The sequence below is a fragment of the Furipterus horrens genome, unplaced genomic scaffold (genome assembly GCF_987537825.1).
Source record: "Furipterus horrens unplaced genomic scaffold, mFurHor1.1.pri manual_scaffold_3, whole genome shotgun sequence".
In the NCBI taxonomy this organism is placed as follows: Eukaryota; Metazoa; Chordata; class Mammalia; order Chiroptera; family Furipteridae; genus Furipterus; species Furipterus horrens.
Window position 1 is genome coordinate 64822389 of NW_028327173.1, and position 27261 is coordinate 64849649.

At 37.2% G+C, this 27261-nt stretch overlaps 1 protein-coding gene across 1 annotated transcript in view; it reads right to left on the reverse strand.

Moving 5' to 3' along the window:
• Positions 1-27261, reverse strand: part of COL24A1 (collagen type XXIV alpha 1 chain) — a 295110-nt gene that overhangs the window by 244946 nt on the left and 22903 nt on the right. Inside the window, exons 5-7 of the mRNA XM_090268285.1 lie at positions 24658-24711; positions 21038-21091; positions 1458-1502 (exon numbers count right to left, since the gene is read on the reverse strand). Coding sequence (XP_090124411.1) covers positions 1458-1502; positions 21038-21091; positions 24658-24711 — 153 coding nt within the window. The remainder of the gene's footprint in view (positions 1-1457; positions 1503-21037; positions 21092-24657; positions 24712-27261) is intronic.

Genomic DNA, 27261 nt, shown 5'->3' on the forward strand with positions numbered 1-27261 from the left:
ATTCTTTCTAGTTCCATCCATGTTGTTGCAAATGGCAGGAGTTCCTTCTTTCTTTCTGCTACATAGTATTCCACTGTGTAAATGTACCACAGTTTTTTGATCCACTCATCTACAGATGGGCATTTAGGCTGTTTCCAGCACTTAGCTATTGTAAACAGTGCTGCAATGAACACAGGGGTGCATAAGTTCTTTTGAATTGGTGTTTTAAGAGTCTTCGGGTATAATCCTAGTAGTGGAGTGGCTGGCTCAAAAGGCAGTTCCATTTTTAATCTTTTGAGGTAATTCCATACTGTTTTCCATAGTGGCTGCACCAGTCTGCATTCCCACCAACAGTGCAGTAGGGTTCCCGTTTCTCCACATCCTCACCAGCACTTGTTGTTTGTTTATTTGTTGATGATGGCCATTCTGACTGGTATAAAATGGTATCTCATTGTGGTTTTTATTTGCATCTCCCTGATGGCTAATGATGTTGAGCATTTTTTCATGTGTCTATGGACCTTCTGTATGTCCTCTTCGGAGAAGTGTTTGTTAGGTCCTTTGCCCATTTTTTAATTGGGTTGTTTGTTTTCTTGATGTTGAGTCGTATCAGCTCTTTATATATTTTGGAAATCAGTCCCCTGTCTGTGACCCCATCAATTTTTTTCCTGAGCTCCCATTAGGGCTTCTTGAGGCTCTCTGTTGAATCTCCAATAATAGAATCTGTCACCCTAGTTAGTTTCTCATCTCCTATCCTTTTCACTGCTTTATCCATACTAGCTTACTACATACATACTGTACTAAAAATGGAAGATATAACTTTTATTTTCCTATGACAAAATGACATAATATTTTCTGGTGGGAAAGAGAAGGAATAACATAATTAAAAATTAGATACTATAGTTCCAAACTCTTCTTACTTTTCATTACACATATGTACGTACATAAATAATGGACAGTAGCATAACACCATCCTAGTTTGGATTGTTCTTGAAATGTATTTGTGTGCCCTTTGCCAGGATCAGGGATAGGTTTTAGTGAAGAGGCAAGGCCCTAAAACTGTACAAAATAAATCAGGTGTGTGTGTGTGTGTGTGTGTGTGTGTGTGAGAGAGAGAGAGAGAGAGAGAGAGAGAGAGAGAGAGAGAGAGAGAGTATGCATGTGCATGGATAAGTGTATTTTCTGAGAAAAGAGTTCACAGAGTTTGTAAGATCCTCAGAGAGGGTGGCGAACCACAAAAGTTTAAGAACTGCTGTTTTGGAACTTATTAGGCAGATAATGAAAGTCAGTCTGGAACATGAAGAAAAAATAATAATAGTATAATATATAATCAAAAGATTTTCCTGTACTAAACAGAGAGAAAATAATTTAAAAATTGAAATAGTACATTTCAATTTACTGAGAAAATAAAATCTCTCAATGAAGTTCTCTAGTATGTTTTTTCACAGGAAAAGATACAGCTTTGTAAAGGAAGTACTTACTTGTTCACCTCGGAGTCCGGGGAGGCCTGGATGTCCTTTGAGACCCTACAAGGGTAAAGTTGAAAACATGCTATGAAAAGTAAACCCATATAAGACACATAACTAAACACAGGCTCTAGGTGGTCTTGTACCACAACTTATGATTTCCTCATCAATATAAATGTAATTCTTAATAAATTTAATCTTTTCAATAATTTTTATCAAATAAATTCTTATTAATAGTATTAATTATGAGTATTACTTGAATGATTTGTTATTATCAGCTAAAGTTGTAGCACAGTATAGAATAAAGAGCAGCACCTTTTATAAAAGGCTGGTATCTAGTTAGCAATGACCTGCATTTTAAAAGTTGGTTTTAGTTCATTAATGCTAAAACAATATGCCCTAAGAGTAATATATTTTTAATTATTGAAAAACTGGACCACATCCACACAGTTTATTTAATTCAGGTTATTGTCATAATACTCCATGAGTAAGCTAAGACAAATAAAAGAGCCTGTTCATAGGTCCATCAAAAACAAAATTAGTAACAAATGTTATGTCAATTATACCTTAACTAAAAAAAGAAATTAGCAACAAAATATTCCAAATATTAGAAACAAAATTAAATATTAACATCTATTATTAATACCCAAAGATATAAAATAAATAAAATCCTTTATCCTCTAGAAAGATTGTCTTCTGTGAGCAAAATGAAGAAAGGGAAAAGGACAGGAAAATAGAAATAAAGAAATGCATTGTAGCTTATTTGTATAGCTCGGATCAATAATCAGTAAATCAACCTATCCCTACTAGATTTTTGTGTATATAAAAGAACAAGAAAAAGTTTCTTTTTTAAAGAACCTCATAGGATTTTAGGCAAACTATTACTCAGAAACCTGAAATAAATTATAATTTAAAAGTATCAAAAACTTCAAATTAATATACTGCACACTGAAGATAAATTCCAGAGATTTTAGAATATAAAGTAATGGAATGAATAGAGTTACTCAGGATTAATTACTGAGGGTTTATCAATTTGAATTAATGAATTTGAGAAGAAAATGATGCTTTGGTTGACACTGGGAAAATTATTATAAAAGAGGTGTCTAATTGAAAAATAAGAAAATGATTTAAGCAGCATTTGTGATGTTAAACTTAACAGTAAAATGTTTAAGTAGAGAGGTCTATTGAAAACTAGAGAGAAGACTGGAAAAAGAAAGCAAATTTGGAGAGAAAGACTTTTGTATTATCTATATGTTATATGTAAGCATATTCGTAACAAGGAAGTAACAGAATTAAAATAGCACAAAGGAAAAGGTCGATCATCTGGGAGCTTAGTTCTTAGAAAGAGATCAGAAAAGTGACAATAAGAAAGGGAAAAGGTGAGGAGTGGGAAAGGAAGGAAGAAGGAACTTCATTAAGCTAATATATGTCAGACTTGATGCCAACTACTTTCAAATACCTCAGTTAATTCCATGGCAGTTCTATCAAGTAGGTATTTTTCTCATTTTTACAGATAAGAAAACTGAGTTCTGAGAAATTAAATGATTTGACCAGTCTTGATGGTAAGGTGGAATCATGTTAGTTTGATAGCTTTATCAAGAATTGAGTAACCTGCCCTTCTATTTACTTTATATGCTATAGTTGTCTCGAATGCAGGCTGTCCTCATTCTCATCAATATGTTCAAACATTATATACCACCAAGACAAATCAACAAAAGTGACATAGTAGGCAGTAAGGCAGACATGAGCAGAGTAGGAACAATAGGCCAGGTACATAAGGTCACCAGGACGGTAAGTTCTCGGAGCCTAGCAAAGGGCAAAACTGGGAAAACCAGTATTGTAGAGTGGAACCTCATCCCAAGGGTGATCTTTCCTCCCCTAACATCCAGTTGGTCATGAAGTTCAGACACTCCCCTGACCTTTCCTCCACTGGCATGTCGCTAGTCATGTGGCAGATGCCCTTACAGAAGGAACAGTGGGCCAGAGAATAGCCTCATACAACTCCCTTACATGCCCTTGCAGGACACTCCCTTAGCATTAAGCCCTCAGAACAACGAGGGTCTGGCACATATCAAAAAATCTTATGAACAAAGCCTTGGATCTATTGATCACAGAGACAGAGTTTTGGTCAAATAAGACATAACATTTAGGCCTCAGTTGTGTTTCAGCTTCAGGTCCAGAAAAGCAGCAAAACAAGATGAAGTGATGCCACAGCTCACATCTGGACGACATGGAATGACTAATGACTCCCTACCCCAGCACCCACCAATCAGTAGAGAGCAGGATCCTGAAAGGATACACCTGGAAATTTGATGAATATTCTATTCAGATCCTCCCCTGAGACCTCCCCTAAAATCCCTGCATTTGGAAAACAGATAAAACACCTTAAGATGAAGATTCATTCTCTCTCTCTCTCTCCTTCCCTCTCTCCCTCCATCTCTCTCTCCCATCCTTCCCTGTCCTTCTCCCTCCCTCAAGCATGCCCACCATGCCTTTCTCCACGCCCTTCTTTCCTCAGGTGCTCTCTCTGGAGCACTTCCAGACCTTTCCCCCTTTGCGTACGCCAGGTGTGCTTCCTTTGCTCTTTCTCCTAAGCTCCAAGGGCCCTCTTTTTGCCTCTGTAACTTGTTTCCTGAGCCCACATGGCCCAGCTGGCTCAGTTCTACCACCTGTAACTTTCTAAAACTTTTGCTTATATTTGAGTTTCTGGCTCTGAATTCTCCCTTAACCAAACTCAAGGATCAGGGTCTAACATCTGGTGCTGTTCACCATTAGCAAAAGGAGTTATATTTTATGAACTGTGGTATAATTAAAGCTACACATTTACCAATAGCATCAAACATACCGAGTGTTTTAATAGCAGTTTTCTCTAAGTTTATACATTTTTTAAGATAACTAAAGATCAGCGTAAATACAAAGTGGGACATACTGTTCTGAGTTGTTCAAATGTTATGCAAGGTTCTACAAATAAAAATATCCACAAAGCTAAGTTTTTTCACTTTTTATAACAGGAAATAAGAAATGTCCTCAGCACGAAGACCGTGGCAGTGGCTCTCTGGGATGAGAAAGCATCTCTAGGAAGGTGGGAGCTAAAAGTTCCTAGGAGAATGTCAGGAAGATGAGGAATGAGGAGCCAGGGTAAGAGGCACAAAGAGAGACAAATTCTCTGCCATAAGACTATTTCCTTTTACTTTTATTTTTAAATGTGTTTATTGATTTACTTACTTAGTTTTTATTTTTATGAACCCATGAGTCAAATGAATGCTTCTCTTTCTATACTTCCACCTGACTTTCTGACCAGTGTCTTCCCTCCCTACCCCACAGTGAAATGGAATGCAGTGGTGGTCCCACTTCTTCAGACTACTTTCCTGAAAGCATTTTATAATAGTGAACCAGCCATGTTAACCATGTTATCTTCTTTACATTCAATTTCTTTTGAAGGGATTCTTTGTCATCCAGAGACTCTGATAAAAGGACAGCACCAAACAGTCATGATCTTTTCTTCATGAACTCACTCCTACTCCACCTCATCCATAAGAGATGGCTCATGATCAAAGGAAGACCAATACAAAGTCTGGCCAGTAGCCTATAAGGTCACTTGGAATGAAGAGGTTTATCTAAAAAGGGATAATCTAGGCCAATCAAGTTCTCTTTTTTTAAGTTTAACTTTTAAAATAAAGAGAGAAAGAGAGCAGATCCAGTCAAGATGGCAGCATAGACAGAATGGCTTGCCTCTTCACATGACCACATCAAAATTACAACTAAAATAAGCTAAAATATAGAGCAGCCATCAGCCAGAACCATCAGAAATCAAGTTGAATGGAAGTCTGAGAATTATGGAATCAAAGAAACAACATCCACTAAGACAGGTAGAAGGGGCGCAGATGTGGAATAAGCTGGTGTCTCACCCACGTATGGTGCATAAAAACTCAGGAGGGATATCACAGGAGTGAGGAGTCCCAGCCCCACACAGGCCCCCCAACCCAGGGTTCCAGTGCCAGGAAGATAAGTCCCCACAACTTCTGGATGCAAAAACCAGCAGGGATTAAGTCAATGCAGAAACTGCTAGAGCCCCAAGCAGTTCATATTAAAGAATTCACACATGAATCCACCTACTCAGACTCACTCCTTGTGAGTTCTAGCACCAGGGTAGCATCTTGAAAGGCATCAGTGGCATATGGGGAGAAACTGAAATGTCTGGCATCAAGGCAAGCACAGGCCATTATCCCTTTTCTAAACCCTCTCCCCTCAGAGCTGGCAAGCTCATGCCAACTGAGACTCCACCAACTTGGCTAACACTGTTTGACCAGCCTTGGAGATCCACAGAGACTCTGCCCCACCCAACTTATGAGCCCACTCAAGCTGCTTTTCCATATGAATGGCTGGTCTTGGCTCATGCTTCACAACTTCCTAAATACTATCAAACAAGTAATTGGCAGCAGTGAGTCCCAGGCCTGGCACTAGCAGCAGCCAGCCTAGATTCACAGCTTGGCTTAGCCTGGGAATCTCCAAGCCTAGCACGAGTAGCAGCCATCTCAGATTCCTTTATAGCTCAGGCAGGGTGGCCCTGGGCAAAACATAGGTGGGGACTGACCTTGGCCTGCACCACCTGGGAAACTCCAGGGCCAGCGCCCTCAGTGGACAACTACAGACCACATCGGAGTATGACCACAATGCCCCTGAACAGCTGATCCTCCACAGAAAGCGTAGATTAGTGGTCAGTGGTCAGAGCCAGTCCTTGCAGCTGTATTGGTAAATCCCCCCCATTTATCTGACAACAAAAACCAAGACCCAAGACTTCTGGCCAAGATGGAGACCTCGACAGATACACTGCATCTCCCTCCACAACTAAGAAGGAATACAACTATCACAAAACTAGAGACAACCAGAAGTTCCAGAAAATCAAGCTGCATGGAAGTCCAACAAACAAAGAAATAAAGAAGAAATACTCATCCAGACAGGCAGGAGGGGCAGAGCCAGGCGGAGAGGATGTGGTGTGGTGGCGGCAGCCGCAGTGGCAGTGGCAGGCTGGTGGAAAGCATGGTCACATACTTTGAATACTAGGGAGGGAAGCCTTAGGAGTGCTCCCAGCACCAGAAAAACCACACAGCTCATGGTTCCAGCGTCAAGGAAAATAAGATCTCATTGCTTCTGACTGTGCAAACCAGTGGGAGTTGAGGCAGAGGAAGAAACTGCCAGCCTCTCAACAGAGTCCACTTGTTTAAAGGGTCCCCACAGTCCTAGAACATTCACAGACACACCCAGTCTGGGGACAATGGCCAGGGCAACAGCTAGAGGGGCGCTATTCCCATACAGAAGTGGGAGAAGTGTCTGGAAAGGGGGCAAGTGCTGAGCTAGCGGCATTGTTCACTCTCAGACCTCTCCCCCACACACAGCGCCACAACGTGGTGAAACCAGTTGCCCTGTACTGACGAATACCTCAAGGCTCTGCCCCTTACAACATGACAGGTGCAACAGCTCTACCTAAGACACAGAGGCAAAGAAACACAGGAGCCTGTCAAGATGAGAAGACAGAGAAGTATAGCCAAAAAGATGGAACGAATCAAGGTTCCAGTGGAAGAACTGAGTGACAAGGAGATAGCCAACCTAACAGATGAGGAGACAGTGAACCTAACAGATACAAAGTTCAAAACACTGGTGATAAAGATGCTCACAGGCTTGACCGATATGCTTAAGTATGGCAAATGGGAGAAACAAGATGGCGGAAGAGTAAGTGGAAGCTACACTAACCTCCTCCCAGGACCAGTCTGGATTTACAACTTAATCTTGAAGACATCATCCTGAATAACCAACCGAACACTAGCTAGAGAGAAGTCTTATAACCACGAAGAGACAAAAAAGGCCGCTACATCACAACGTGACTGGTAGGGAGTGCGGAGACATGGAAGGGCTGGCTGGGCTCACACGGGTGGCAGCTGAAGGGATTGTAAAGCAGCTCAGCAGCCAGGGGTTCCTCCTGAGAAGGGCAGGGTCTAAACCCTCAGCTGAGCTTCCCAGCCTACAGCAACAGAGTGGAAAGTAAAATAGTATCCAGCTGCGAAAAGCGAAAAGCCACAGGGTTTCTTGCCAACCGGAGAGAAACAGCTGGAGAAAAAGAGCTCTTAAGCGGATCACATACAGAAATATTTTGGCCCCCAGTTACCCTGGGCTTGAGCGGAGGAAAGGCAGAGAGGACTGGAGATGCTTGGGGAGAGTTTGGTGTGGTGGCTTTGAGAAGAGAACTGGGGAAGCGGCTGACCAGGTCCCAGTGCTGACTCACCCCCAGTACTGCAGGAAGACCATTCCCCACCCCCCCCAAGTGGTGTCAGCCTGAGGGGAAGCAAAAGCCCTGCCTACAGAAATTAAGCCGCCACACCCACGGTCCTTAAGCCTGATTGCTAATCACAGATTGAATAGATTAACAACTAAAGGAGACAGACAAAGGCAGTAGATCCCTGAAAGTCTCCAACAGGCTGCCTAGGCCCAGACTGGTACATGATCTGATGCCACCAGGGGCAGATCCAGGAAGTGCAGATCATTCTAAGAAGCACCAACAAACAATAGAAGTCACAAAAATGAGGAGACAGAGAAACAACCCTCCATCGAAAGGAAAGGTAGAATCCCCAGAAAGAGTGCTAAATGAAATAGAGGGGAGCCAACTATCAGATATGGAATTCAAAGCATGGATTATGGAGAAGCTCAATGAGCTCAGCGGAAACTACAAAGAACTCCAGGGAAACTACAAGGAACTCCAAAAATACTACAAGGAACTTACTGAGAATTATACCAGCATGAAAAATGACATAGAAGCTATTAATAAGAGCCAGAAGGAAATGAAGAATATGATCTCTGAATTGAAGAACACAATAGAAGGAATTAAAAGCAGGCTAGAGGAAGCAGAAGATCAAATCAGCGAGCTGGAGGACAATGTAGACAAAAACTCACAGACACTGCAACAAAATGAAAAAAGACTGAACAAGACTGAAGAGGCTCTCAGACAGCTGCAGGACAACATGAAACGTAATAATATCCGTATCATAGGAATTCCAGAAGGAAAAGAAAAAGAGCAAGGGATAGAAAACCTGTTTGAAAAACTAATGACAGAAAACTTCCCTAACATGAGGAGAGAAAGAGCCATGCAAGTCCAGGAAGCACGGAGGGTCCCAATGAAGATGAACCCCAACAGGCCCACTTCAAGACACATCATAATTAAAATGCCAACATTCAAAGACAAAGAGAGAATCCAAAAAGCAGCAAGAGAGAAACAACTAATAACATACAAGGGAGCTCCAATAAGGTTATCATCATATTTCTCAGCAGAAACACTACAAGCTAGAAGGGAATGGCAAAAAATATTCCAAGCAATGAAAAAAAAAAAAAAGACCTACAACCAAGAATACTCTACCCAGCAAGACTCTCATTCAAAATGGAAGGTGAAATAAGGAGTTTCCAAGACAAAAGGAGCCTAAAAGAATACATCTACACCAAACCAGCATTGCAAGAGATGCTAAAGGGTCTGCTTTAAGAAGATGAAGAAACAGAGAGAGACAGAGAGGAACACGAGTACAAAGGAGGAAAATGACAATGAATAAGTACTGAAAGAAAGAAGGAACGTCTACCATTTGCAACAACATGGATGGAACTAGAGAAAATTATATTTAGCGAAATAAGCCAGGCAACGAAAAGAAAAATACCTTATGCTGTCACCTATTACAGGAAACTAATGAATGACACAAACAAATGAGCAAAATTGAACCAGAGGTATGTAAACAAGGAATAAACTAACAGTTACAAAGGGGGAGATGGGAGGGAGAGAAGGAGGTAAGAAGGGGAAGGCTCTAGTCAAAGAACATGTATAAATGACCCACGGACATGGACAACTGGGTGGGGATTGAATGTGGAAGAAGGGGCCAGGGTGTAGGGAAGCAAGAGGGGGGAAAAAGTGGGACAACTGTAATAGAAAAACAAACAAAAATTTTTAGTGGGGGAAAAAATAAAAATATAAAGAATGGAAATGCAAGTTCAGTGAATATTAGAAGAACAAGGATTTTCCTTCACACTGTATATTTTTCTCCCTATCTGATTCCTCCAGAGTTTGGCATTCTAAACAAGTAAGTAATGACATAAGTATCTTTGCATAAAACTAATAAGACCAGTTGTTAATAGAGGTTTTTTTTTTGACTAAGACTTTGACTGGAATACCATGCCTAAAGGAGATATGCTTGGGCTCTGGTTGTCACCAAAAAGCACTGAGGAACTGGGATTGACTTTCAAAGGTAATAAAAGCACACGAGATAAAAGGCCTAGTACCTTGGATGGATGTGCAGTCCAAGGCAATCTTTCCAGGGAAGGAGCGAAGGTTGTTTTCCTGAAAGATGGCTAGAAGGGACCTTAAGGCACAATGGAAAACCAGAAGGACTTGGAAAAGACAGGTGTGTACAGGCAAGGCTGAATGCCAGGTATGTAGTTCTGCTTCTGTGCCCTGAGGGGCAGACTGAAGGTCACCCTAAATGTTCCTTGTGTAAATTCCAGCAAAGCAGAACTAAAGATCATAAGTGATCATTTGCTGCTCTTGTTGTGTTTATGCAAATGAACAGGATAAATTAAAAATGGACTTAATGCAGTCCCTTTAATGACAAGAAGGGTAACCTTAGGGAGAAAGATCGTGATTCAAGGAAAATCACAATGATCAGTGGTAGACTATAAAGTAGTGCAGCTAACTGTCTTTAAAGTTTATCTTCATTTAAAGTTTGTTTTGATTTGAAAATTAAACTATGTCTGTGGTATCATCAAAGATGATACCACAGGCAAGAAGAATGTCAAATGCCTTGCAACTGGATGTCTTTCTGATAAGACAGTCCTACAGATTTAGAGACTTGTATGTGTATTATATTACATAAATTAACATGTGTTTTCTGTTTTCAAAGGGCATAAGCCTATGATCTCATTACCTGAGTGATTTTCTGTATGTATAGGCGTCACTTAATCCTGTCTGCAGCGCTGCCTCCTGAGACTCAATGGTTTGGCTGAACTAAGTGGCTGGGTTGGTGAAGAATGGGGTGGTCTGTGGGCTTCACTTCAAAACTGGTTTCTCATTTCTGTCCTAATGGCTTGGACAGAAAGAGCCCAGAGGTCTGAGAGGGGAAAAATCTAAACTATTTCCCTCAGCCTGATCTAAGTATAATGGGCAAAAGGGTTTTGGACAGGTGAGATGTACCTGGCACACCTTGCTCCAAAGAAGCCCTTCTTTTCCCTAATGTGGGACATTGAAAAATTAATACCTGGCTTTTGTCATCTACTGGTTATGGATTGAATGATGTCTTTTAACCCTGTTGCCAAATCTGTTGCCTCCAGAATACATTGAAAAATTAATACCTGGCTTTTGTCATCTACTGGTTATGGATTGAATGATGTCTTTTAACCCTGTTGCCAAATCTGTTGCCTCCAGAATACAACAAGGATGCCAGCCTGTTAAATCAAGCATGCCGTTGTCTGGGGACAGCCAACTGACCTGGAGCCTGCATGATCCTTCCCTATGTGGGAAGGCCACCCTCGCCTCCACACCCCCACTCTTATTAGGGATTTCTGAACCCAAGGGTAGGTAGGACGACGACTATGTCCATCTTGAAGCAGCTAGAGGAGCTCGAGACCTTTGCCCATTGTCCTTTATAAGATTATAAAGGGCCTTAAGTCTGAGAGGAAGGGATTGTTATTTTTTATTGTTAAAATAATTAATTAATTATTTTTCAAAAAGAAGAAGAAGAATATATGAAAGGGTGAGGCAGGAGAGCTTGTATTTACGACCCATGGGCATGGACTTGGGGAGGGGGTATTGTTGGGGGAGGGAGGGTGCTGGGTGGAGGGGAGCAAAGGGGAAAAATTGGAGCTATTGTAACAATATAATCAATAATACATACTTATTAAAAAAATGTATGGCAAACACATAATGGAGGAAGTGAAGGTTATGCTAAATGAAGCAAAGGAAAATCCACACAAAACTAATGGTGAAGGGAAGGAAACTTGGGTTCCAATCAATGATATGGAACATAAGGAAGAAAAAAAAAACATCAACCAGTACAGAATGAGGAACAAGAATTGAAAAAAAATGAGGAGAGGCATAGGAACCTCTGGGACAACTTTAAACATGCCAACATCTGAATCATAGTGGTGCCAGAAGAAGAAGAGAAAGAGCAAGAAATTGAAAGCTTATGTGAAAAAATAATGAAATAAAACTTCTCAAATGTGGCAAAGGAAATAAACATACAAGTCCAGGAAGCATAGAGAGCCCCAAACAAGCTAGACCCAAGGAGGACCACACCAAAACACACCATAATTAAAATGCCAAAGGTTCAAGGTCAAGAGAGACTCTTAAAAGCAGTAAGAGAAAAGCAGAGAGTTACCTACAAAAGAGTTCCCATAAGACTATCAGCTGACTTTTCAGAAGAGACTTTACAGGCAAGAAGGGACTGGCAAAATATTCAAAGTGATGAAAAGCAAGGACTTACAGACAAGATTACTCTATCCAGCAAAGCTATCATTTAGAATGGAAGGGCAGACGAACTGCTTCCCAGACAAGGTAAAGCTAAAGGAGTTCATCATCATTAAGCTAATGTTAACTGTTAAAGGGATTTATTTAAGTAAATGAAGATAAAAACTATGAATATTAAAATGGTAACTAAGTCACAACTGTTAACAACTGAATCTGAAAAATAAAAACAGAAACAAACTAAGCAAACCACCAGAAAAAGAAAGAATCCTAGGTATGGGAATCAGCTGGGAGGGGGAAGGGGAAGAGGAATAAATGGTACAGGGATTAAGAAGCATAACTGGTAGATACAAAATAGACAGGGGGAAGTTAAGAGTCGTATAGGAAAGGATGAAGCCAAAGAATTTATATGCATGACTCATGGACATGAACTAAGGTGGGGATTGCTGGAGGGAAAGGGGTACTGGGTGGAGGGGGGCAAAAGGAAAAAATTGGGACTACTGTAACAGCCTAATAAAATATACTTAAAAATAAAAAAGAAAGAAAGAGAGAAGGAAAAATAAAGGGAAAGAGGGAAGGAAGGAGACTTTTTCAGGTACTTGGTAGTGGAGAGGGCTGAAGCCAGAAACAGTCACAAAGAAAGGTTAAGAGAAAGAATTGGGGCAATGAGATGCTACAAGAAAGTTTAAGTACAAAGTAAACAATTTAGAGTAAACCAGAACTGTTGAAAAAGACACCAGAGGAAAATCAAGATTACACAACAAGGCAAGATACAGAGAGTAGATGAATACCAGTACTAATAGAAAAGTACAGTGGAAAGGGCACAAACTAACGCTGCTAAGATACTTAGAGCTGCTTTAAATTTGTGCCTGTCTCCATGAAACTAAGTCTTATTACAGTACCTACTGTTAGAGTCCCTTCCTGCTGCAGAAAGGATTGATATAATTCTCCATTCTTTGCAATTAAAAAAGTTTAAGTATTTATCTTTCTGAACAATAAAGAAAAAAATTTTTTTTTAATTTTAAGTAATTATTTTTTACTACTAATAACATAAAGAATAGACCAAGCAGACCTGGCCACATGGCTCAGTTAGTGGGAGCATCATCCTAATCACCAAAATTGCAGGTTCTATTCCAAGTCAGGGCACATACCTAGGTTGTGGGTTTGATCCTCCCATCAGGACACATTCGGAAGGCAACCAATCAATGTTTCTCTCACACTGGTGTTTCTGTTTCTCTCTCTCTCTCCCTCCCTCCCTCTCCTCTTGCCTCTAAAAAATCAATAAAGAAATATCCTTGAGAACGAAAAAAAAAAAAGAATAGACCAAGCACACTGAGTTTTAGATCCACTTTTGCTGCGAACTAGCTGTATCTTGAACTTTAAAGTCTTCATTTGTGAAATGACAGCACCAAAATAAATCATTACTAAATTTCCTTTTATTGCTACCATTCTATGATTACTTGAATCTATAAGAAAGTCACCACTACTTTTTTAAAAAGTTAGCTTTCACTGAATGAAAAACAAAGGCATATATGAGTCAATTCATGCTTGGAGATGTAGGAAGAACTCAAATAAAATTGATGTACATATCAGAGAAAAAACAGATTCATGGGCATATGATCTGAAACAAAGGTGGGGACTCTGGGTGCAGTAGAATGGAAGAGTGGGTCAGGTAGAGGCAGTTATGATAGTCTAGGTGAAAAATTATTAAAAATTAGATTTGAGTGGGTAAGTCACAGAATATATATAAGCCCCTTAAGAACTTTAAGCTTAATTTAAGCTACTTGTCTATTTTATTCAATATGGGTATCCCCCATTCCTGGAACAGTGCCTGGCACATATTAAGTGCTCATTAATTAATTGATAGAGAAATTTAGATGAATGAATAAACTAATGGAAAGATCTGGGTGTATTTGAGAATTAATTGGGTGGAAAGCCTCCATTTATTCTCTTTTTGACTATATAACTAATTTATTTTCTACTTAAATACTAGTCTATGAAGTTTTAAAAAGCAAAGGGAATAAGTTCTTTGGAAACATTCTATATTCAAGCTTTGGCAAAGCTCCAACCTAAGGATTGGTCATTTTATTGAAAAGAATTAGTTTGTATTGTGGTCTTTTGAAAATATTACTTGATTACTGTTTTATATACTAACATAGAAAGAATAACAAAAAATGTTCAGTGACCAACAACATATTATTTTTCTCTAATGAATGCATTGAAAACTATTGATAGAAAAATTTACAAATTGTGCTTTAGAAGAGATTAAAAACCCATTACAATGAATTATAGAATTGCCTCAGTTTTTGTTGTGATGGGAAGTTGCCTTACCAAGAATTCCAATTTTAAAGGGGGTTTAGAATCAAACAGACTGACAGTGACCAGAGAGGAGAGGGGAGGGGGATAGAAGGGGGAGTGTCTAGTCAAGGAACTAGTATAAATGACCCATGGACATGGACATGGACAATGGGGTGGGGGTTGACTGTGGGAGAGGGTGGAGGTGGGTGGGGCAGGACAGAGCAATCAGGAAAAAAATGGGACAACTGTAATAGAAAAACAATAAAAAATAAATTAATAATTTTAATATAGATACTTAAATTTTTAAGTACATTGATACTTGTTTTTAAGAAGAATTTGAGCCCTAGAAAATATGTTATCAATAGGGAACTATAAGAAAAAGAAAAACATACAAGCTAATCAAAATCAGAAATATTTAGGGGTGGGAAAGACACAGATTTTAAATATACACCTGAAGTTCCCAAGTAATTAAAATTTGGATACATAAATAAAACCATCTATATCCAGACCATTCTCCTTTGCATGTATATAATACCTTTACATATACGTCCTTAGTGTAGGACCATAAAACTGACCATACAACCTGAAACCTTGCAAAGCAATCTTAATAAAGGGAAAAGTTACAACTGTTCTGTGACCTTCAAAAACTTTTGTCAAAACTTAAAAGTTCTGTCAGTTATAGTTGTATAGGGAAATAAAAATGATGACCACTAGGACCAGGTGAAAGGGCACAGTCAATTAAACCTAAAATCACCAATGGTCATTCATTTACTAATATGTTCTTGTTATATGCCCAACACTGGGCTGAGACATCACAATGAATAAAATATAGTCTTTGCACTTAAGGACTCCTATTGCAACGCGGTCTGAAAGCCAGTATTACATTTTCTCTTTCTGTAATGTAATAACATTAGTTTACAGATTAGGCCATTCCAACTTTCTATTAAATTTGTCAGACGCTGCGGGACTCATGTCAGCAATGCTTTGAGGAATACATAAAAAGGCCTGTAACCATGTTGCAGCCAAAATAACCAGAGAAAGTTGTGGTAAAAGTGAGAACTGGTGATCAGATGGCTATAGCTGACAAAAAAAGAAACCCTAAGCAAGAACACAGAATGAAATAGAACCCAACAACCATGGGAATGTAAGCACTTCTTGGGGGAAGGCAACAAATTTCCTAATTCCTAAGAATAAGAAGTTTAATTATTTTTTAAAAATTTAATAGATGAACGATCCCAGCTAACTGCAGAGCTTGAGGAGACTTATCGAATGAATGCTGTACTAACCTCTCTATTTCACACGCCTCGCCCTCCTCTTGGAACATATTTCCCTCATGCACGAAACAGACTGCTGCCAACCTTGGGACCCAGCTCCTTCCTGTACTGACCCACTAACCTCCTTTAATTAATACTTAGTTCTTACTTTGGTCCCAGCAACATTTATAGGCCTTCTCAACTAGGTCTCATGAAGAAAAAACAGTATAATAAACTAATTCTCAAAATGGTGCTACCTGACAAGATGACAGCATTTACTGAGGACATGGAAATTTTTCAAAGAACTTCTGGAAACTAAAATACTTTTAGCCAAGTTCACTTTATTGTTAATGTTAGAATGTCAATCATAAGAGCCAGGGTGAGGAAAATATCTTTGGACACAGGGAAGTTTTCAAAGTCCCACAAATTACACGACTTCGGCAACCACTGGCTGGCCTGTGGGGGAGTTCAGTACTCTGCTGCCTTGATCTCAGCTTCCCTACCATCAGTGGGAATGGCAGCTCATGGTGGTGGTGACAGACAGCCCCTAAGCAGCAGCGTTTGTATTGAACGTTCAGTACTACACTTGGACTGGGAAGCAGCCCAAAGTGAAACATAGTTCTGCAGATTTTTACAGGGATAATGGGAAAGTGAAAAGATAAACTGACTACCAAAATATAGAATCCTCCTTATTTCTCTCTCCATCACTGATTTTATTCCAATCCTGATATTTTTATTGTTGTTGCCATCAACATTCAATATTATTGTTGTTCCTTCATACTGTCCTTGTTTTAAATAGGACAGTATGAAGAAACAATAGTTTTTGAGTGACTGATAAACTATAATGTATTCCACTTGATGCTTTCAGGTTTTTTTTCCTTTTCAACTTAATAAAGATGTTAATTGTGTATCTCCTATGTGATGGAAGTATTTTCTAAAATAATTGAAATAAGTACTCCAAAACAGAATAAGAATCCATATGATTTATAATTATTACTAAAATCATAGTAGCTGTTTTTTTGATATTCAGACAAATACTGCCATACATTATTCACAAAAATCTGTTTTAACACATGTGCATTATTTCACAGTTGTTCTGAGTTATACCTTCATGCTAAGACATACTTAACTTCTCCCATCTGGCTTATCCTCTGATCCTATAAAAACTGCTTCAACTGAAATCACTGTTAATGTTCTTACAACTTTAAATAGCAGACTTCCAATATTAATACAGCAACTGAGCAGCTATATTAAAAACCAATTTAAAAATCCATCTGGAGTCCAAGCTCAGAACATGACTCCTGTCTTCCATCCAACTCAACATGCACCCTGGATCAAACTTATCTGCTTTTTGGCACAAGTTTAGACATTTAGTGGGAAGTGAAACATACTTCAGTGCCTAGGAAAATAAGAGTTATATGGAGGTAGCTAAATTGAAGCAATATAACAAGTCAATCTGGAGAAGCACATTGCTGGTTAAAGATGTTAATAATGATTTTTTTTTTAAAGTTAAGGGGAGAGAGATAAAAAGAGGGAAGGAAAAAAAGCAAACCAAAAATATATACAGAAGAGTGAATGAAAATATTGCTGCTGATTTCCTGCTTTGTTATTTCCGACTCAATATTAATTCCAGTTTTCAAAATATTTTTACATTAATCTTCTATTATCTCAACAGTTTTCAAGAGTTTTCAGTGTTCTTTACACAACTTTCTTGAAGTCATTTTAAAGATTATTCGAGTATGTCTTATATTAGTAATATGTCCAGCTACTCCCTGAGAAAAGAAATAATGAAGTCATTATTAACTGTCATCCAAAACCATATTTGCTCCCTTAGCTTTCATGAAAAACAAAATTTTACTTCTTCCTGCATACATGCTTGAGATGGTCAGAATACTGAAACAGATATCTAAGAAATATTGGCTTAATGAACTCATTAATTAATTAGTTAATGGGCAGTACACAGAGCTATTAACAGCCCAGTTATGTGTCAAATAGGCCTAGGTCTGAGTCTTAACTCTACCAATTAATAATTGTGTGGCCTTGGGTAAGTTATTTAACTTTTTTATATTCAACTTATTTATGACATACTAAACATAATATTGATCTCAAAGAGCTGTTTTAAGATGAAAAGAAATAGGGCTCAGCAGAGAGATAGGAACACTGCACACAATAAAACAGGACTATTACTGTAAATAACAGTTATAATAATTCATAAAATAGTTTAATAAATAAAAAGGTGTAATAAACTCTATACTAATTAAAACCCAAGTACCTTATTCATCTCTTATATAATGAACAGAATAATTAAAAGCACAGTGGACTCAGAATCAGTTAAGTCTTATCTCTCAATCCTTCCATAACTCTGAGTGACCCTGAGCAATTCTCTTAATTTCATTGGGCTCATCTGAGATATCTCACTTACAACATGAATAACTTAAGTTTTTGCCTTAACTGTAGAATTCATCTACCACTTCAGAGTTAGAACCGCAATGATCAAGGAAAAGGAGTCCTTAGGTTACAGATAACATGAGCCGTTATTCTAGGTTCTCTTAGTGTGACTCCTGTTTGCAGGAAGTAACTCTTGAGAGTGACTTAGGTAGTTCAAAAGTAAATCAAAATTAGTACACTCCTTAAACAGCTCATAATTTACCTAAACATTCTACCCAATAATCAATTTTGCCCCTTCCGCTTTCATACAAAGTACAGGAACAGTCTATCAAGTTCATTTTGAAAGTATTTCTACTGTACATTTGTACTAAGGTAAGATATTGCACATAGACAGTGTGATGAGAACTTGTTCCAAGCCTACAATATGGAAAATTAGCTTAGGTTTAGATTGAGTCTTTATGTCCTTTTGCTGGCAACACTTAAAAAAAAAATTCTATAGTTTCCATTATAGACATTCTGAAATGGGAAAAACGTTCTCAGAAAAACTACAATATCATTTCAAATATTTCAGTACTGTTCTGAACTACTTTTAAATCATAGTAAAACATGGATGTTTCACTTACAGAAAGTAATTTCGTTTCTAAGTACTTTAAACTAAATCTTTCCTAGAGAAAATTTAGCTATGGCTTATAATTGATAACATAGCAAGACCTACATTTCTACAGGATCTATTTCTATTAGTTAACAATAAAAACCAGATTTTGTTTTATTTTTATTATTATTATTATTATTTTTAAATCTTCACACAAGGATATGTTTCTTCCTTTTGAGGAAGGGGGTGGGGGAAGGGGGAAATTAGTGTGAGAGAGAAACATTGATGTGAGAGAAAAACAACAATTAATTACCTCCTGTAGGCACCCTGACTAGGGATGTAACCCACAACCCAGGGATGTGCGCTGACAAGGAATCAATCCCACAACCTTTTGGTGTAAGGGATGACATTCCAACCAACAGCCAGGGCTAAACGCCAGCAAAACTGAACCAGGGATATGTAAACAAGGAACAAACTAACAGTTACCAGAGGGCTGGGGGGAGGCGGAGAAGGGAGGTAAGCAGGGGAAGGGTTTAGTAAAGGAACTAGTATAAATAACCCATGGACATGTACAACGAGGTGGGGATTGACTGTGGGAGAAGGAGTGGGCTGGGTTGGGGGAAGCAATAAGGGAAAAAGTAGGACAACTGTAATAGAAAAACAATAAATAAATCAAAAACTTTTTTTTAAAGTGAGATTTTAAAAGTTTAAGAAGTAATATAGCAGAAAAAGGAGTCTATGAAACATACATAATCTATTTTGCAATTTAAGTCAATGCAGTTATTTCATTTTACTAGATTTATACAGACTAAAAAGAATATATTCTTCTTAATATTTTAAAATGCTGATGGGCGAAAACCCATATATGTGCAGTTTAAATGATCACCAGCTCTCATGGTTAAAATCAGTCTTTTAACATTTTCTCTATAAGTAATATTTCTTTGAATACTCTTCTACACAATAGACACTCAACTTTTACTAGATTGCTAATTTCTGGATTGCTAATTTCATGAGCCACAGCATCATCTAACCTCAGAAATGATTAGCTTGCTTTTCTCTCATATGCAGCTATTCTTTAGAATAAAATAACTGTGTATTTAATATCAAATAAACAATTAAGATTATTTCTGTATGATGAGATTTTCTTTGATGTCCTTCATCAGTACAGTTTCCTCAGAGGTATACTTAGTGGTCAGAGATATGCTAAGTAGCATTAATCAAACAAATTCATGACTGTATACTATGACCAATTATGTTAGAAATGATCACTCTGTAGTTTCATGTCTCCATGGGAGCAACCAACAACCTCAAATGAGTTATCAGCTTCTAAATACTGTCTAGAATGAAGACTAGTCAGTGGACCATAAGAATAATGGTGTGGTGTGGTCATGGGAAGAAAAATAAATACTCCATGAGATCACAACCTTTTTCATCATTTCACAATTCAGCCCTTTAGCAAGGGTTATGAAGGGAAACAAATAAGGTCAAGATCCTTTCCAAAACCAGATAAATAGCTGATGGTTAACATTAATTAAGGGCTTGCTATTTGTCTAACACTATAATGGCATGGATAATCTCATTCCGTGCTCTCAATAACTCCCTATTAGGTGGCTAGTATCGTCTTCACATTTTAAAGATGAGACAACTAAAGCTTAGAGAGGTCAGGCCACCTACCCAAAGTTTATGGGAACTAGAAAACAGCAGATGGAATTAGAACCAAGTAACCAGAGCCTGACTACCACCTCCAACCTAAATATCCCAAGAGGGAAGAAATATGATACAGTCCACTAAAACACCAACGCAGCTAATTATTACATGTATTTAGACATCCATATCACATCAAGTACTGCCCTCCAATATTTTGGGGTTCTTAATATCTTAGAAAGAAATTTTGTGTCTTCCTTATCCCCTATAGAAAATCAACAACTTAATTTTTGGAGGAAAAAAAGAAAAGCTGAATATATAGAGGAAAATTTACACTTGTGGTAATCCAGGAAACTACGCAACATATTTTATGAAATAATTATTGCAGCTGTGTTAGTATTCCTTTTTACCTAAGAGAAAGCTCAGTTATATGCATATGACTTCTGTTTTCAGTAGCTATCCCCAATTCTTACTTCTACTCTTCCTGGAAAGCCTCACATTCATATATATATATATATCATGGCAGAGATTATTTTCTAATAAAATAAGAATCCTTTAAAAAAAAAAAAAAGCCAAGCATATTACTTATAACCAACTGTAACTCACTTTGGACATATAAAATTTAAAAAGTGACTTCAAAGTTTCAGAAGTAGCTATTTTCCTAATATATTAATAATAATAAAAAGAAATGCTTCAATATTCTATCAGTGACTTTCTCACCATTAACTGAAGGGTTTTCTTTTCCTTTTCATAAAACCCTGGCTTTTGTGGGTAGTATTTTCTGGATTATGACAAATCTTAATTCCTATTGCTGAGAAAAGAAATTTAAAACATTGGCTTTAGGCTCACCTTCGAAATGAGATTTTTAGGAACTGAAGAGCCCTAGATTCATGACACCTGATAACGAGTATGTCAAAGTAAAACTACATTTTACCTTATCACCTCGCACACCAGGGGGGCCCACTAATCCAGACAGGCCTTGATCACCCTAGAAACAAAACACAGAGGTTTAATGTTATAAAAGAAGATTGAAAATTAGAATTCCCATGTTGCAGGATTTCATCTCAGGCATCAAGATGTTACTGCATTCATTTCTGACGTTCAAAATCTGGCTCGGGTCCCACCTGAGACCTTTCCTGAAGCTCCCGGGACTTCCCTCTTCCAAGGCTGAGGTGGGAACTGGGCGTCCTCACCTCCACGGTCCTGCTCCTTTTTCTCTGATGTTCTTTTTTCTACGAACCACCCTACTCCCAAAATTTCTACTGCTCCAAGGTTTACCGTGTTTTTTTTTTAAACTGAAGTTTACTTTAAAATTCCACACGCATTTTGTGTGGCAAATATGGAGGACTCTGGCCTGCTCCTTTTTAGTAAGGACCTCCAGCAGGAGAGGCTGCTCATGTGCAACCTCGGAACCTCGAGTCAGGGCACGGCTGCGGGGAGCAGGGCAGGGCAGGGCAGGGCTGCGGGGAGCAGGGCTGGGGTCAAGTAGCGCACCAGGGAATGGACGCTTCTGCTTCCGGGACCGAACTGTGCCTTCTCATGTGCAAGGGAACTATCAGGGGGCGTAACTGCAGTGAAAATTATCCGGAGGACCTTGTGTTTGGCCCAGTGACAAAAGGTCCCTATTAGAACCCTCTGTAAACCCCCCCCCCCACTTCTGATGAGCGCTGCGAGCCCCCCCTTGGGGTAGGAAGGGGAGGGTGAGGTGGAAGGAGTGTCTGTGGTGGGTCAAAGTGAGGAGAGACCTATTCACCCTAGGAGCACTTTCTCTTTCCCTCCCAGTCTTTTCCCTTTTTCTGCTGTAACAATTTATTGCGCGTGAAGAAAAACGTGGTGTTTGAAAGAAAAAAGGAACACTTTGGTAATAATCCTAAATAAGTTCCTTAGTGACTGTTTATGCTGTTTACTTTTTAGTGCATTATCTACTTTAATATGTCATCAAATTAAACAGTTAGAAAAGACTGTTTCTGCTTATGAACAATGGAGTGCTTTCCCACTTGTTCAAATACTCATATTGATGCATCTCCCCAATGTTTTAATATGTCTACCATTTATATGGGATGACAGTTTATACAAATTTTTTTGGTTTACATTTATTACTTTGATAGAGGAGAAAGAAAACTACAACAGGAAATAGGAGATCATCTCCTTTCAGTAGCTCTAACCATGAGTGGATTACTTGACTCCCTTCAATATTTTTCCATCTGAAAAATGAGAATAATCTCTCACTTGTCTTACGGGAAGGAAAAAAATTACCACTATTTAAAAGTTATCTTTGCTTGCCATTGAGATCCCAAAAGGACTTAAACATTTATGTATGCACTATGAGAGACGTTGTTTAGTGGAAATTACATGCTTAAGAACTAGCCCCTGCACTGCTTTTTGTGCTTCATTATTGGCCACATATTTATTGTAAAAATGGCTAAATGGTCAAAAATGGAATTCAGTTGTTTCCCAATCGCCCTAAATTCCCATCAATTTAATATGTATATTTTACTTGTACTCATATTGTTATGTATATAACTAATATCCTGCCTTGAATCCAATTTAATGTAAATACAATTTCTAAGAAATTGTTTTTAAATTTTACCATTTTAGAAATATATCTCAGCTTTAAAAGCTGGGTTTCACTTAAAGCTCAATGCCAACTTGCTATTAAATCCTATATCTTACTACATTTCTCCTTTATAGTAACGACATTTAGTATACAAGTAACTCAGAGTTAAAAACAACAATAACAACAACAAAATGACTGACATATTCCTAAGCCTCCACTCCCAGGCTGAATCATTCTATACATTCTATAGTTTATACAAATACTGTACACATTCTGAACCAGAAAAAAGCTACAAGGAAAGATAAAACCAAGCATTTGATATAAATCTGAATAATTGATTTGGAGAGTTTATTTAAAGTAGTCACCAAAACAAAATGGAACCCTTAATTTCTAAACGTTCAGTAAGAAATTAAATGTCCTATATTTAGATATTTTTAAAGATGGCATTTATGTTTCTCAGATTGTGGATGTTTTTCCTTGTAATAAAATAGTTCAGGGACCAATTAAACCTCCATTCTTTTTCTAAATCATTTAGATTCAGTGAACTCAGTTCCATCACTGCATAAGGTCTTAAAAATTTTTTTTTGCATTTTGATGGTTTTCCTTTTTTATTGTTTTAATAATGTGTGCCAGGTATCCTGTGCAGTGGTCAGCTCAACTGTGCTTAACTGTGCTTAAGATCTTCTCCAAACTTTACACATCATCACATTTGATAGCATTGTTTATACCCAGAAAGAAAAAGGACGGGATTAAGCTATTCTATATGCTTCTCTGCAGTTTGTCATCTCAAAGTACGTATCATGGGACCTGCCATGTCAGGGCCTATGGTTTCAGTTGTAGTCATAGTATTATATAAGGCAGAACTTTTGCCATAGTGATGCACCCTTTCAATACTATTGTACCTTGATATAATTTAATTCAGGTGTTATTTCAACAGTGTCACTGGGAGCACTTAATTGTGTCCTAAAGGGCTATATTAGTTCATTTGGGATGACATAAGAAATTATTACTTTGGGTGTTGTAGACAGTAGACATTTATTTTCTCAAAATACTAGAAGTTAGAAGTTTGAGATGAGAAAATCCTTAAGATTTTGCATTATTTTTTAATTTGTTTGTTAGTAAAATATCTATAAAGTCCATTAATATGCTGTGATTTCTTTTTAAGTTTAAATGTTTTTATAGGCCAGTTAAAAGAACAGCTTTCACCCCAGGGACTACCAAAAGTATTCAGGGATTTAAAAAGTTTGTGAACATATACCACACAAACAAAAACATCCTTTAATTGTATAACATTCATCAAGTGCTTTTCTAAATAAAGCTTCCATATTTATTTCTAAAGACTTCATCTATATTCAGCCTCACTGGAAAGTAGTAAACTCCTTTTAATAAAAATTTACTGCTATCTTTACTTTAAAACTTTAGTTGTTGTTGCTTTTTACCTAAACATGTGTGTGTGTTTGAGAGCATTATGATAAAATGAAAAGCATAATTGACTAAAAGTCAGAAAATTCAGACATATCATTAACTGTATTTATTATCCATGTGATCAATCATTTAAATTCTATAAATTCTGTTTTCTCAACTGAAAAACAAGATAACTATGGTTGCTTCTCAGGCAATTAGTGTGGGACTTTAGAGAATGTGTGTAGAACTATCTTTAAAAGGGCATGAAATGGCAGTGGAATTTTGTATTATTGTGTCCCTGCATATAAACGGCACAAATTTTGACACTGGAATCGTATCTTGATCTCATTTTTACTCCACAAATTCTTAATTGGCAGGTAGCACAATGACAGGCCACAGTAGATGCTCAGAAAAATTAACAGTAAGATTTAAGTTAATGATAAGCTAATGAAACATTTACTTAATTCTTCAAATATTTCTTCATTAAAATCCAATATTTTTCTATCTTCTCTGATAACAAAGCCTCAAAAAAAAGATGATTTTAAATGCTTGAGGTATATCACTATGATTTTATTTCATGAACAAATAATTACCTTTTGTCCAGAAATAGCATGACCTGGGGAAAATCCTGGATCTCCTTTGGGGCCCTAGATAAAACAGTAATAAAACACTTGATGAAGAATAAATTTCACATATGATATCATACTTATTCAGTTGTATACACCAGCAGAAGTTATAAACATTATATGGTATTAAACTATTTTAAAGCAAGATGGACATGGATTATTTACTTTATAATGTAATTTTTCTTAACCTTATGTTTAAATATTGAAAAGCTTCCTAGAAATTCCCCAAACATAGCTGACTTTTTAATCTAATAACATTATACTTTTGAAACATCTTTATTCAAGGGATGTATGTAAAGGTTCTATTAGCTTTTCTATTTTTGTGATATACTGATTTATAATTCTCTTTTAGCACTGGAAAACCAGTTCTTTCAGAAAAATTAACTTGCTTATATAATTCATGAAATTTTTAGATATTTCAAGTTTAAATATTTTCTAAAATCTTGCAATGTGCATATATTGCTTTCATAATAAAAAACAAACCAAAAAATACCTCTAATAGCCAAAATTGTTTTTATTCTATTATAATGACAGGTACTTTTCTTACTCTGGTATCTTTATAATACATGTTTTAAAAGAAATATGATGTTAGGTTTCAACCAAAGCTTTTTGGTACGATATTAATCTTTTCTACAATTATTACCAGAGTATATCCTTTTCTAACTATTTCACACCTTCTAATATAAGAGGCTACAATTGAGGTTCTTTATAATTCAAATTCTGATTTTTTTCTTATTTATTTTAAAATAAAAACTGTTAAGGTGTACAACATGCTGTCCTGATAGACACATATATAGTGAAATGTTTACTATAGTCAAGCTAATTAACATATCCAACTTCTCATATGATTGATTACTTATGTATGTGGTGACAGTACCTCAGACCTACTCTCTTAGCTAATTTCCAATGTACAATACAGTATTATCAACCACAATAATCATCTATAACTTATTCATTCTACGTTAATGCAATTTTGTACAGTTTGACTAACATCTCTCTATTTTCCCCACCTCTCCACTTGGTAACTATCTTTCTATTCTCTGCTTCTATTAATTCAACTGTTTTAGACTCCACATATAAGTAAGCCTATGCAGCAATTTTCTTTCTGTTGTGTCCTTACTACAAAACAAGGGAGATGAGGGGGACACAAGGACGCTCTGGGAGGCATTGAATATGACTGTTACTTTGATTGAGGTGATAGTATCCTGGGAGTTTGCATATGTCCAAACATACCAAATTGTACACATTAAATATTTCCAGTTCTTTGTGTGTCATTTATATCTCAATAAAACTGTTTAAAAGAGAGAAATTTATGCTTTAAATACTTATATTTTAATGTAAGCATGACTTAAAATTAATAAACCACTCATTTAAAGTTTTTTTTAATTTAGGGAAGAAAGGAGAGAAGGGATAATAATAAATATAAAGTCAGAAATTAAAGAAATAGAAAACAAAGATTTAATTGAGAAATAAAGTAAACTTCACTTTTAAAAACTATTGCTAAAATAGACATACCTTACAAGTTTCATTAAGAAAAAAACATAAATATATGATATCTTTAGATAAAAGGGAGACAAAACTACAGATATGTTAGAGGTTAAGGAGATAAGACATAGGAGTTTTGTTTTTGCTATAGTGATGTAAAGCTCCTATGGTCCATCGCTCCTCATGATTTCAACTATACATTCTAGACAAACTTCAAAGTAAACTACTTGAAGGCTCTGAAAGGTAAAGTAATCATATTGTTGATGGGAGTCAAAAATTGGAGAAGTAATTTGCATGGGGATGAATTGTACATAATTTTTCCCCAAGGGCAGGTCACAGTTACAGAGATTTAAGCCCATTCAGCTAATACTCCAGTAAGAACCTATTTTAACTCTATGGGAAATAGGGAAATAGTCATGTTTTCTTTCACATATTCAGCAATGCTTTCTTCACACACACACACACACACACACACACACATAATGTGTTTGGTGATCTTTTTCTTTTAGAGGGGTATTTTGAGTTTATTCTATACATTTCAATAATATCAAAAATCAGAACATGAAACATAATATTTCACTAAGATCTCTATCTCTAATGAAAGCCACCATAGAGTTATCTGTTTATATAAGATCTACTCCATTTCTTTAAAAAATTTTATTGTTTATGGTGTTACAGTTGTTCTCACTTTTTCTCCCTTTCTCCACCTTCACCCAGCCTCACCCTTTCCCCTCCCCAAGTCCATCCCCACAATGTTGTCTCTGTTCATGTGTTGTGCATAAATGTTTTTTGGTTTCATTTCGTCCCCCCACCCTCTTTTCTGGCAGTTGTCAGACTTATGTATCTTTACTATTTTGCTCGTTAGTTTATTGTGTACATTAGATTCCACACATGAGTGAGATGATGAGATATTTTTCTTTCACTGACTGACTTAATTCACTTAGCATAATTTTCTCCAGGCCCATCAATGGTGTTGCAAAATGTAAGAGTTTCTTCTTTTTCACTGCTGCATAGTATTGCATTGTGTAAATGTACTACAGCTTTTTTATCCACTCATCTACTGATGGACACTTACACTGTTTCCAA